The sequence below is a fragment of the Delphinapterus leucas genome, chromosome 14, assembly GCF_059928025.1.
Source record: "Delphinapterus leucas isolate spDelLeu-1000000601 "Yukka" chromosome 14, BTC_Dleu_Yukka2, whole genome shotgun sequence".
Classification (NCBI taxonomy): Eukaryota; Metazoa; Chordata; class Mammalia; order Artiodactyla; family Monodontidae; genus Delphinapterus; species Delphinapterus leucas.
The window spans coordinates 458,094-471,310 of NC_143142.1; the positions used below are offsets into that span (position 1 = coordinate 458,094).

At 50.6% G+C, this 13,217-nt stretch overlaps 1 protein-coding gene across 4 annotated transcripts in view; it reads left to right on the forward strand.

Annotated features, from left to right (window-relative positions):
- The window catches only part of GOLGA3 (golgin A3), a 44,983-nt gene extending 38,808 nt beyond the window's left edge, over positions 1-6,175 (forward strand). For all 4 annotated transcript variants that reach the window (XM_022597807.2, XM_089894274.1, XM_022597810.2 and 1 more), the window contains 3 exons: positions 543-707; positions 2,088-2,251; positions 2,766-6,175. In XM_022597807.2, coding sequence (XP_022453515.1) covers positions 543-707; positions 2,088-2,251; positions 2,766-2,982 — 546 coding nt within the window. In that variant the 3' untranslated portion in view covers positions 2,983-6,175. The remainder of the gene's footprint in view (positions 1-542; positions 708-2,087; positions 2,252-2,765) is intronic.
- Positions 6,176-13,217: the final 7,042 nt, after the last annotated feature.

Sequence of the window (13,217 nt, forward strand, 5' to 3'; positions counted from 1 at the left end):
CGTGGGCTTTCTCTAGTTGTGGCGAGGTGGAGCTACTCTTTTTTTTTTTTTGCGGTACACGGGCCTCTCACTGTTGTGGCCTCTCCTGTTGCGGAGCACAGGCTCTGGACGCACAGGCTCAGCGGCCATGGCTCACGGGTGCAGCCGCTCCGCGGCATGTGGGATCTTCCCGGACTGGGGCACGAACCCGTGTCCCCTGCATTGGCAGGCGGACTCTCAACCACTGCGCCACCAGGGAAGCCCGGGGCTACTCTTCATTGCGGTGCGCGGGCTTCTCACTGTGGTGGGTTGCAGAACACAGGCTCTAGACTCACGGGCTTCAGTAGTTGTGGCTCGCGGGCTCCCGAGTACAGGCTTAGTAGTTGTGGTGCACGGGCTTAGTTGCTCTGCAGCATGTGGGATCTTCCCGGACCAGGGCTCGAACCGCGTGTCCCCTGCATTGGCAGGCAGATTCTTGGCAGGCAGATTCTTAACCACTGCGCCACCAGGGAAGCCCAAGACCTTTCAGTTTTAAAAATCTATGACTTTTTCACTTTCTTTAGAATGTTAAATCTGAGCTGGAGATGGTACGGGAAGATCTGTCCCTGACCCAGAAAGATAAATTCATGCTTCAAGCTAAAGTGTCGGAACTGAAGAGCAACATGAAGACGCTGCTCCAGCAAAACCAGCAGCTCAAGCTGGACCTGCGGCGGGGAGCAGCCAAGATGGTACTGGGCCACCGGGCGGCTGGTGGGGCTCCGGGGATGTGCTGGTGGGAGGCTGGCAGGCTTTCCAGTCGGTCAGCCAGTCACAGAGTTACATTAACCAACACTGAGTGACGGTCGTGTGAAGATAGATGACGATGGGGTGTTCTCCTTGGACCACAGGCCAAATCTTTTTGATTTAGAGCTTTTTCCAACAGAGTGTTTGCCTCTTTCTATGAATTTAGATGCCATTTTATTGTACTATGCTTTATAAAGCAAATGGGGGCATGGTTTGCTTGTGTTAACAAGAGCCCCTGGGCCTCTAGGCGAGACCAGCTGGGACACAGCAGCTGCCAGAACAAGCTCAGGGGCCCGGGGAGCCCGAAGCAGCCGTCATGAGCTCTGTTCAGGTTATCTGTTTACCCACCGTCTGCTTTTCTGCTCAGTCTATGTAAATATTTTGCAGGTGCAAAGAAGTCACGTAGATTCAGAGGTTTATTTAGCACGGTTTGTTTATCTGTGGAAAAAGTCTGAAGTCCTAGGAAGGGGAGTCTTATGAGTTGGAAAATTGACTTAATTTCTTAGGGAAACTCAGAGTCAAGGCCATGGTCTCTCTGGAAGGCTCCCACCGTGAGCTCTGATTTAGGGGGCTCTCGGCAGCTCCGGCCTCCTGAGGAGCCAGGATTGTAGTGTTGCTTCATGCATTAGGAAGAAGGTTTTCTATTCAGCCAACATTTCTTGAACCCCCGTGGCTGCCAGCTCTGCCGATTTAGAACGAGTGGGAAGTGCTTCCCCAGAGGCCCAAGGGGAGCTGGGGAGGCGCCTTGAAGACCACGTGTAATGGCGGGGACCCTCGGGGAAGGGGCAGGGATGTCAGCCTCTGAGTGGGAGAGCTAACTGTGTGCCTTTTTTCTTTTTTAATAAATTTATTCATTTTTTATTTTATGTATTTATTTTGGCCATGTTGGGTCTTCGTTGCTGCGCGGGCTTTCTCTAGTTTCCGGTGAGCTGGGGCTACTCTTCGTTGCAGCGTGCGGGCTTCTCATTGCGGTGGTTTCTCTTGTTGCGGAGCACGGGCTCTAGGTGTGCTGGCTTCAGTAGTTGTGGCACGCGGGCTCAGTAGTTGTGGCTCGCAGACTCTAGAGTGCAGGCTCAATAGTTGTGGCGTGCAGGCTCAGTAGATGTGGCTCATGGGCTTCAGTAGTTGTGGTACATGGGCTCGGTAGTTGTGGCTTGCGGGCTCTAGAGCGCAGGCTCAGTAGTTGTGGTGCACAGGCTTAGTTGCTCCGTGGCATGTGGGATCTTCCCGGACCAGGGCTCGAACCCGTGTCCCCTGCATTGGCAGGCGGATTCTTAACCACTGTGTCACCGGGGAAGCACCTAATCGTGTGCTTTTAAAAACAGAGAAAGGAGCCGAAGGGAGAAGCCAGCTCTTCCAGCCCTGTGACGCCGGTGAAGATCCCTGACTGCCCCGTGCCGGCCTCGCTTTTGGAGGAGCTGCTGCGGCCCCCGCCTGCCGTGAGCAAGGAGCCCCTCAAGAACCTCAACAGCTGCCTCCAGCAACTCAAGTATGACTCTGCTCTGGGCTCCGTCTCGTAGTCTTTACAAATAAGTTGCAGGTCTCAGTTGGAAGAATCTTCCCTGTTGCCAGCACCGCACCGTGGTGTTTCTTGGCGAGCGGCTCCGTGGTGTTTCTTGGCGGTGGGCTGGTCCCGTGCCTCTCCCTCCATCTCCAAGGTGGGAGCTGCCCGGGGCTAAATGACCCTGCACGCCAGGCAGTGGGAGGCCCGTGTCTGAGGCAAGGGCAGGTGTGGCTCTGGCCCTGTGAGCGGACGCCCTGCAGGACAGACCCTCGGCTCTGTGTTTCCCACGTTCTCCCCAATCGGCCTGTCGGCCTCTGTGTGGTACACAGGAAAATGCCCAGAGTCTCTTTTGTGCTGTTCCAGGAGAGAGACTCGACGGGCCCCCGAGGGTGTGCGTGAGCGACCTGCCGTCAGGGCCGGGTCCGAGGTGGCCAGCTGTCTCTGGGGGGGACAGCGCCCCTGGCTGTCGTCTGACCGCGCGCCTCCCCTGTCTCCCCAGGCAGGAGATGGACAGCCTGCAGCGCCAGATGGAGGCTCATGCGGTCACTGTGCACCAGTCGTTGTCCTCGTGGACGCAGGGGGACCCCGCCAGCCCCTCCCGCCTGGGCGATCACGCCAACCCCAGAGGAGACACGGAGCAACACGGGCAGAGCGGGGCCACGAGAGAGCACTTTGGAGCGGTGACCGCCGAGCATCCCCACCCCGAGTGTTTGTAGCTGACCGCAGGAATGCTCTCTCCTCTGTGTTATTTATTTGACTGTGTGCTCTATTGTCTTTCTAAGAGATGAAAGTTAAGTTTTGCATTGGCCGTTACAAGGAGTAAAATAACAAATCGAGAGTCGAGAATTGATGACAGTCATTTGCAGGTCGCAGCCAGCTTTTCCCACGAAGTGACCAAATCTTAAAAACCTAATCTAGGGCTCAGCGAGACATTTTGCATGTGTCTGAAGGGTTATCTGCGGAAGGAGGCATTTTAGGCCTGACCGTAGACGCTGCTCTCGGACGGCCGCTGGCGGAGGCGTTGCGTGGCTGCGTCTGGCTTCTCACTTTCCTGTCTGATTCAGAAAGAGCTTTCCTCCCTGCAGGAGTGAGACCTCATTTGCACCTTTGGTTTTTATTTTATTTTGTTTTGTTTTCAATAGCCATCTCTCCGTAGAACGTATATATAAATACCGGAAATCATAATCTAATCTTTAAAAAGTATATGCTCATATTATTTAAGAATGACCCGAATTGTCTTTTTATTGATTGCCTTTTGAAAATCTGCAGTTAGGAAGTAACGTATGTGTAGGATTTAGGAATGTCAGAAAATTATGTTTTAAGAAATGTAATTATTTTATTTACCTTCTAAAGCCAAATATTCTTAGGCAGAAGTTCTTTGTTATTTTAGTTTCACTTAATTTTGAGGGTCTTTCCTTGCCATGAGTGCACAACGCCCACCTGTTTGACCCCTGGCCCTGCGTGGCCTCGCTCACCTTGGCCAACCCCCGGGCAGGCCTGATGGCCACCAGGACGCCCACATAGACACCACGGTCAGCACACGCTGACCTGATGCGTGCGGCATGGGGAGAGGCCTCAAGAGGTGGGGGGGGGGGAGCAAGGAGGAGGGGCAGGGCCAGGGCTCCCGCGGGCTCCAGACCAGGGAGCACTTTGCCCTGTGTGGCAACGTCCACCAGAGCCTGTGTGGTCGTCAAGAGATATGCTGGCCTCTGTGTGGTGACAGCCTTCAGAAGGGGGAGAAGGCCCTTGACCCTCTCATCTGGAGAGCAGCGAAAGGGGCAGGTCAGCATGAGAGGGTCTCCCGAGGTTTACCTGAAATCAGACACCCCAAGTGTGCGAGGTCCCGCCTAGAATGACTGTGAGACTCGAGGTTTGTAAGCTTGCCCCTAGTTTGCTAAGATGATCTAAAATAATGTTCATTGTTCCAAGTTAGAGAAGAGAGAGAGAGAACGGGTCTGTGTGGCCCCCTGTGCAGGTCGGCTGGTCTGAAGATGAAGTGTGCGGTGTTACTGATCAGGCCAGACATGCTCGTGTCACTGCATCACCTGGGTCTCTCTTGTGGAGAAGACAGCGTGGTGTTTTTAATCTGCTTGTGTTCTCTCACAATATGCTGTTAGAAGGTTAATTGATAATATTAAAGTAGCATTAATCACAAAGATGTTTAGTGTTTAAAAAAATTCCCCAGCAAGTATTGGAACATCTAAAATATGTATATCATTTGTACAGGGTTAATCTTGGAAATTATACTTGAAAACTTTATTCTACTCTTCATTTTAAGTTGGAAATCGTTTTTGACAAAATTGTTTTTGTACCATTGGAAAAGAAAAATGGTAATTTATGTTCTTATTTATTTTGGCTGTGATATCTTTTGTTTTAATTCTAGAGCCAAGAAATCACACTTAGCCCCATTTTGTAGCTGCTTTCGCTCTCCTTGCTGAGGTCTTCCAGAAAATCAGTGTATCTTCCTTAGGAAAGGATAAAGGAATCCTGAGTATATCCATCAAGAGAAAGCCAATCTCTGTTCCCCACCCCTTTTTCCTTTGTCGAGTCACCTCCGTGTGTGTACGTGCGTGCGCGCGTGTGTGCATGTGTACGTGCGCGTGTACGTGTGCGCGTGCACGCGCCCTCAGCAGCAGCGCCTCGTCTGGGCTCCTGCTGTCATCCTGTGCCAGCTTCATCCTCTAGTTCCGTGCGCGCCCGGCCTGCCTCTGGCCTGAGCGCTCAGGCTGCCCCCCTCCCATGTCCTGTGTGTGCCCCTCGTGCTGCCACGTCTGGCCTGTAGTTCCCGACCAGGGGCCCTTGTGTCCGGGCTTCCTTAACAGATCACCCTGAAGGGGGACGTTGGACTGAATCGCCTGCTCTTCGTTTGCTGCGGGTTTTTTCTCTGAGGGGCTTTACTGGCGCTCCTGTCTCCCAGAGCTTGATTCTTTAGGGAACAGCGTTGGAAATATTCTTCCGCTGTGGGCAGAAGTGGGAATTAGGAACTTCCTCATGGAAAACAGCAGTCCACTCTGGAGCACGTGTAGAAACACGTTTGCTGTTGTGCTGTATTTGTGTATGTTGTTCATCCTCGTGTCCTCACTGGAGAGCATGTCAGCTTGGACACTTCGTGATGTTATGACTTGATTTTCTTATGCTCCTAAAATAACTTACTGTGCGTGGTTATTGTTGATTTTTCCACGGTACACATCAGATAGATGCCACGGATCTTTTAGATTTACATGCCTTTGTTCTACTATTTGGAAGCTGTAACAGGCAGTGTCCTTGATGAGATGTGAAACTGGCTCACACTCTGGCCTGGGGTCCAGGTGCCAGGGTGGGCCTCGAGGAAGACAGCCTGTGGAATGCTGCATTAGGAAAATTCTCACTCAGCTCCTCCTCGGTTTAAAGACTTTTCTTGGTATAGGGATACTGCAAAAGCCATGGGCCTGCAAGGGCACTGTGACATATAGTCCTACTTTTCTGAGTATTTTTTTAACAAAAATTAAATGTCGCGTGTAAAGATTGCTAGTAGTGAAAGGGACCAGCGGATCTGAAAGAGAAATGTCCCGGAGCATCCCCAAGGGCTGTGATGTGCACAGGGCGGGGCTTGTGAGAGTCTTCTCGGAGCCTCACTCAAGTTCACTCACTCCCCGCAGGGCGCCCCTCAGTGTATGGTGGTCTCAGGTTACAATAGGATCCTTGACAGGAATGCTTCAGAGGATCTAGAAAACTCGGTGGTTTTAAGTTATTCATGTTTAATAAAAGTTTCCTCATTAAAAGGGAGTCCTCAGGTTGGGGCTATTCAGGGGAAAAGTGTCACCGTGCACAATGAATTGTAACTTAAAAAGCATGTTGATTTTTTATAAATTTAAGTGTGCTTGGGAATTCCTTGAATTTTGTGCAATAAACTATTTTTTGTTAAAGATTTTTATATTTCCTTGGGGTGCTTTCATTTTCATATATATATTTTGTCATAACTGGGAGTAACTTTTATCTCATGTTGTTACCAACTCTGTTCAGATAACTGAAGAGAATTTTATTGTTCTGCCAGAGTTTCAGATGGCCGTGAAATCTAACTCCTTGTGGCTGCTGTTGACCACAGCAGGAGCGTAGCGTCTCGCCGTGTTGCTTCCTTCTTCACCCGCACTTCACTTGTTACCACACGCCAGTAAGTACGGAGGTGGGAAGTGTTCACAGGAGTAACGCTCCTTCGCGGGGAACCGCTCCTGAGGTTGCGGACGCACTGCACGCGTGCTTCCGGTGTCGTCCAGCCCCCAGCCTCCACTGACTGTCCCTCGCCTGCAGCAGTGGGACTGTGACTCTGAGTCGCAACCTTGTGGCTCCCCAGTCTCACCTGCCTTCTTCATCCATACTTCATTTTTGATCAGCGAGAGCAGACCGGATGTAGATTCTTCAGTTAAATGTTATCACTTAACCAGCATGGTAAAAAACGTACAGAAAAGGAGCCGTAAACCAGTGGTCACAGAATTCAATTTTGTGGTGGGTTGGACACATGTTTTCTTGTGTCTCCACCTCGTGAGCTTCTATAACCAAGGGTCAGGTATTACGTGTACCACCCAGACCTAAATGAAGATGCTCTGACCGCCTCCTTTTGTGGCCTTAACTTCCTGAAGTACTGAGGATGCAAATTTTCTTTCCTACAGTAATCATGAAGAGGGTGATTATATGTATCGGAACTTTTTCCTTTTCCTGTAAAGCTGCTAAACACTTGCAGGCGCTAAACTAACGAGTTGATGGGTTTATTTTTAAGTTGTCTCTCCGTCGGATAGCTGTTCCGTGCTGCACCCTCTTAACGGTAGTGCAGTGGGTGCTACCGGAGTGGTCCAGGTGCAGACTCCCGGGCAGCTGCTCCCCGGCTCAGAGGGGGTGCAAGTATGGGCAGCAGTGCGCACTGAGTGTGGCCCGAGGACTTGGTCTCAGCCCTCCCGGTCACGCGGTCTCATCCGTCCTGCAGCCGGCTAGGTGGGGACAGAAGTAGGATTCTTTATGCCACTGACGTCCAGTGTGGTAGACAAGCGTGATAGCTGTTGGGAGAGTCTCCGAGCCTTTCCCTAAATGAGGAGGAATTCTTAGCAGTCAGCAGCTGCCCGCCCTAGAAGCAGCATTTATTGGAATTCTTCTGCTCGCCTTCATGCTAGGTTTCACGTCACAAAGAGTGTTGCGGGTTCTCGTAAGAAGCATTCTTTGGCAATGACTTTTTCCTGGAAACACAGGAGATGTGACACTGGGCTGCTGACCCCTTTGTCTGCCTGTTTGGTGGGGTGCGGAGGGCGGCGCTCCTGCGCCAGGCCCCCTCTCACACCCCAGCCCATCTCCAGGCGGAGTGGGCACCCCCTCCCGAACAGCGTGCTTCTGGCTTGGGCTGGAAGCACCTCGAGGTTTGCACGCTCGGCCCTCCTTCGCCTGGTCTGGCACTTGCTGGAGGAGGCTCCACTTGGGGGTAATTCTCGGCTCCTGGGGTCTCAGGGCCTTTGTTTCGTCTGTGAGCTTTCCATGTGCATTTCTAAAGACCTGATGGACATTTCGGAGCGATTTTCCCGGTGCTTAAGCCTTGGTGTGTTGAAAGCTGGAACGCCTCATTTCCATCCAGAAAAGAGTCCCTTCCTTTGACCGACTCTGATCGTGATACAGTCCCCTGGTCTCTAACCCTCAGGGCTTCCCACCCTCGGCACCGCTCTCGCCGGCCCAGCCTGGCCCACGGCTTCTTCCCTGTCTCTGTTCCATGCCCCGCCTTTCTCCGCATCAGCCGGAGCCTGACTTAGCTGTGGAGGCAGCCCCTTAACGCTGTCCAGCCTTCAGGGTCGTCGTCCTCCCGCTGCTGCCCAAGCCTTCCAGTGGCCCGAGTGCCGGGCACATGGCCCAGCCTCCCAGCCCGCTACCATCTGGCCAGGAGCAGCCTCTCTGGCTTCCCTTCTTAGCTGGTCCGCGTGCATTGGGTGGACTCTGCAGGCCCCGCCAGCACTCGCCCGGGACGTAGATGTGCGCCATGGGGCGGCAGGCACAGCTCCTCAAGCCGGTGAGATGGTGCACGGCATTGACCGGCTGCTGCGAAGCCCTCCCGCATGGCGACAGCCTTGTCCTCGGCCGGTGCTCTGGTCAGCGTGAGCACCTACCTGAGGAACAGTGCCAGCAGCTGACCCACAAGGGCCGGCAGATGGGAGCAAGCGATGAACCTGTCCGCTCAAGCCTCTGGAGACTGGGGTGACCTGTTCCTGCGATGTGACTCGGCCTCTCCTGGCCAGTCTGCGTGCCTACGACAGGCCAGGAGTGCCCTGGCCTTGCCCGGACGTCTTGCCCGCTTCGCTTGCCCTGAGCTGCCCCTGCCTTGTCTCTGCTCACTGAGCACGTGTCTGAGTCTGGGGCTGGCGCTCACTGTTCCTAGAGCTATCTAAGAGCAGCTCCGCAGGAGGAAGAAGCCTGATTCGCAGCGTTTGGTGATTCCCAGGTGTAAATACCCCACTGGGGCACATGGGACGCTCCCACTGTGCAGTCATTGCAGCTGGGAAGGGGTGTGGGCCGTCGCAGGTAGGGGACTCTGGCCCAGCAGACTGTCCCCTAGGGATGCGACAAGTGAGCAGGAAACAGACCTGGGTCAGCTTCGTAAAACCTTCCCTGATCCCAACCCCGAATGACCCTTGAACCTGTGTGCACTTACAGATAGGTGTAAGTTCATACAGATAGGTATAAGTTTATACCACTTTACATCATGTTTCTTTTCAGCAATGTTATTTCTGGAGAGTCCCTGTTTCTCCTATTAGATTACAGGGCATCAGGGGCATGGGGAACACTCAGCAGGTGGATTTCATTGACAATGAGCCTCAGTTAGCCTAGTTCAGTAACTGAAAGACATGTAAACAAACACCAACTGGGTTTCCTTCCGTGCTAATTTGGTGTAGAAATGGTGGCTACGTATAGTACCACAACAAAACACTGCTCACAGAGCACTTTCATGAATTAGGAATAAATGCCCTTCAAGATCTCTTAAAATTCTGTAAGATCCTGACAGCTTTTTTTTTTTTTTTTCTCAGTACTGTTGTGGCCTCTCCCGTTGTGGAGCACAGGCTCCGGACGCGCAGGCTCAGCGACCATGGCTCACGGGCCCAGCCGCTCCGCGGCACGTGGGATCCTCCCGGACCGGGGCACGAACCCATGTCCCCTGCCTCGGCAGGCGGACCCCCAACCACTGCGCCACCAGGGAAGCCCCCCCTGACAGCTTTGTGTAAAATAATCCCTTTGCTAATCTGCAGATGAAATGTCCAGGCTCCCTTGCCAGTGCAGCTTCCTCAGTGGCTGCATCTTTGCCATCTCAGGGCTCCGAGGATCTCGGTGGCTTCCTGCCGTGGCCGTCCCTCGTCACTCGTAGGGCTGCACTTCCCCTCTTGAATCACCTGGGATGGGCTGCTTTCCTGACCAGACCCCCACCATGTGTAACAGCATACACATTTTTCCTCCTCTCATTGAAGGCTATTCACAATACATGTGAAACTAGACCTCCCCCCTCAGTCTCCGGGGCTGGCTCGGACCCTGGCCCTCTCGTGATCTGGGGTCAGGAGTGAAGTTAGGAGACCGACTGCAATCAGCAATTAGGTTAAACCTGCTCCTTTCCCAAAAGACCATCAGTTCCCCTAAACTTAATTCCTCTTCATTCGTGGAAATCCACTTCTACCTGCAGGGGTTTATATCTCAAATTCTCTCATTTCTACCTCACAGGTGAATAGTGGCCAGTATAGGGTTGGCTGCTTTTTTTATTATTATTTTTATTGGAGTAGAGTTGCTTTACAATGTTGTGTTAGTTTCTGCTGTACAGCAAAGTGAATCAGCTATATATGCACATATATCCCCTCTTCTTTGGATTTCCTTCCCATTTAGGTCACCACAGAGCACTGAGTCAGGTTCCCTGTGCTATACAGTAGGTTCTCATTAGTTATCTATTTTATACATAGTATCAATAGTGTATATGTGTCAATCCCAATCTCCCAGTTCATCACATACCCCTCCTTTCCCCTTGTTCTCTACGTCTGTGTCTCTATTTCTGCTTTGCAAATACATCTATACCATTTTTCTAGATTCCACATATATACTTTAATATACAATATTTTTCTCTTTCTGACTTACTTCACTCTGTATGACAGTCTCTAGGTCCATCCACGTCTCTGCAAATGACCCAATTTCGTTCCTTTTTATGGCTGAGTAATACTCCATTGCATATATGTGCCACGTCTTCTTTATGCATTTCTCTGTTGATGGGCATTTATGTTGCTTCCATGACCTGGCTATTGTAAATAGAGCTGCAATGAACATTGGGGTGCATGTGTCTTTTTCAATTGTGGTTTTCTCTGGGTATATGCCCAGTAGTGGGATTGCTGGTTCATAGGGTAATTCTGTTTTTACTTTTTTAAGGAACCTCCATAGTGGCTGCACCAATTTATATTCCCACCCACAGTGCAAGAGGGTTCCCTTTTCTCCACACCCTCTCCGGCATTTGTGTTTGTAGATTTTCTGATGATGCCCATTCTAACTGGTGTGAGGTGACACCTCATTGTAGTTTTGATTTGCATTTCTCTAATGATTAGTGATGTTGAGCATCCTTTCATGTGCTTCTTGGCCATCTGTAGGGTTGGCTTCTTAATAGTGGAATTGTGTTTCCCCCCACCCCTGCTTTTATCCCAGTCTTGTTTAATGGAGTGTAGACTGCATTAGATGGTGGTGAGGAGAATCCAGCCATAATAGCATACCTATTGTTAGCTGGATTCCACAGAAAATTGTGGTATTAAGATACTGGTTAGGCTGGTAAAGGCTATGAGACCCCGAAATTCAATGGCTTAAATGAGAAGTTTCTCTTTCACGTAACAGCCGAAGCAGAAAAACAGGACTGATGAGGGCAGCTTCTGGTGCCGAGGACACAAGTGCCTTCTAACCTCCAGTCCCATCTGTGGCCTCGGACAGCTGCTCCAGGTCCCACTTGTTACTGTCTGCATTTTCCCAGGTGGAAGGCACATCGCACACCCTCGTTCAAGGGTGTCACTCACTAGCTGTGTACACCGTCTGTTGCCTCCACTAAGTCACCAGGCCACAGGATGTGTGTTTGTAGCAGTGTGTCCAGCTCCAGCTGGGACTTTCTGTTATCAAGAGGATGGATGCTACTGGCAACAGCCTCTATCACAATACACAATCTCTCAAATCAGTCCCCTGTGCTCTGAATTCCTGGGATTTATGATTACTATAACAAAATCCCTCATGATGGGGGCTGACCCTGCTACCCTTGAAAGGCATGTATATATATACAACTTTTATGTTTTTTGAAGTATGAAAGAAGTGGTAATAACAGCTAACGTTTATGAAGTCCTCACCTTGCTCTGTAGCAAGAGCCTGGCACATATGAATCCTCATCTCTGAGACAGGGGCAGTTATCATCCCATGTTACCCCTGAGAAAACTGCAGCACAGGGAGATGAAAGAATCCACCTACAGTTACCCAGCAGGCAGGGGCGGTCTGCCCGGGGCCTGGCACTCATCACTGCACAGTGGCACAGATTCACAGAAAGGTCAAGACTGGGGAGCAGCTGGGGATTGAGGTCTGTTCTCAGGTACTTAGAAGTTAAAAACAACAAATGGTAAGATTTCATTCTAACATGGTGCTTGCTCTTCCTTTTTATTTATTTATTTAGGTTGCGCTGGATCTCACTTGTGGCACACAGGATCTTTTTTTAGTTGCCGCATGCGGGCTCTTAGTTGCGGCATGCATGTGGGATCTAGTTCCCTGATCAGGGATTGAACCCGGGCCCCCTGCACTGGGAGCACGGAGTCCCACCCACTGGACCACCAGGGAAGCCCCTCTTCCTTTTTTTTTTTGGCGGTACGCGGGCCTCTCACTGTTGTGGCCTCTCCCGTTGCGAAGCACAGGCTCCGGACGCGCAGGCCCAGCGGCCATGGCTCACGGGCCCAGCCACTCCACGGCATGTGGGATCTTCCCAGAACAGAGCACGAACCCGTATCTCCTGCATCGGCAGGCTTACTCTCAACCACTGCGCCACCAGGGAAGCCCCCCTCTTCCTTTTTAAATGTAGACAGAATTTACACTAAAATAGGCACCGATTTTAAGTGTATATTTTGGTGAGTTTTGGCAAATGTCAACCAATGTGTACCTGTATTACTATCAACACAATAAGATGCAGAGCGTCTCTTCCACAGTGAATGTCCCCTCATGTCCCTCCCAGCTCACCACCCCACTCAGGCAACCCCTGTTCTGATTTCTATCACCATAAGCTCTGCCTTACCACTTTTGTGTGGGGTTCTTTTGCTTAGCATGGTTTTCAGATTCAGCCACCTTGTTGCTAATAATAAACCTCCATAGGATTATCATATGACGATTCCAAATTTGTTTATCCATTCTTATGGGGTTTATCCAAACATCTGGGTGTTTCTCGTTTGGCTATTATGAATAAAGCTGCTATGAACATTCTGTGAACTTTCTTTTTCACACCTAGGGCTGCACTGCTGAACCATAGGGAGGCCTACGTTTAACTTTACAAGAAACTGCCTCATAGTTTTCAAAGTGGTTGGCTCATTATACACTCCTACCAGCAGTGTATGAGAATTATAAAGCTGCTCCACATTCTCACCAAAATTCGATACTGTCAGTCTTCTAATTTTAACCATCCTGGTGGGTGTAAAGTAGTATCGTTCTGGGTGTAATTTGCATTTCAACCATCCTCAAATCCACTGATTCTTCTGTTGTGCTCGATTGACTGTTAGTACCATCCAATTTTTTTAACCAAGGATGTCAATTTTATTTCTTTAGTTTTTTTTCTATTTAAAAAGTTAATGTATAAATTACACAGTAAAATTAACCCTTTTTATTGTACATGCCTGAGAGTTTTGACAAGCATATGTAGTTGTGTGACACTACCACAATTAAGACAAAAGCTTCCAGCAGTCTTTAAAATTCC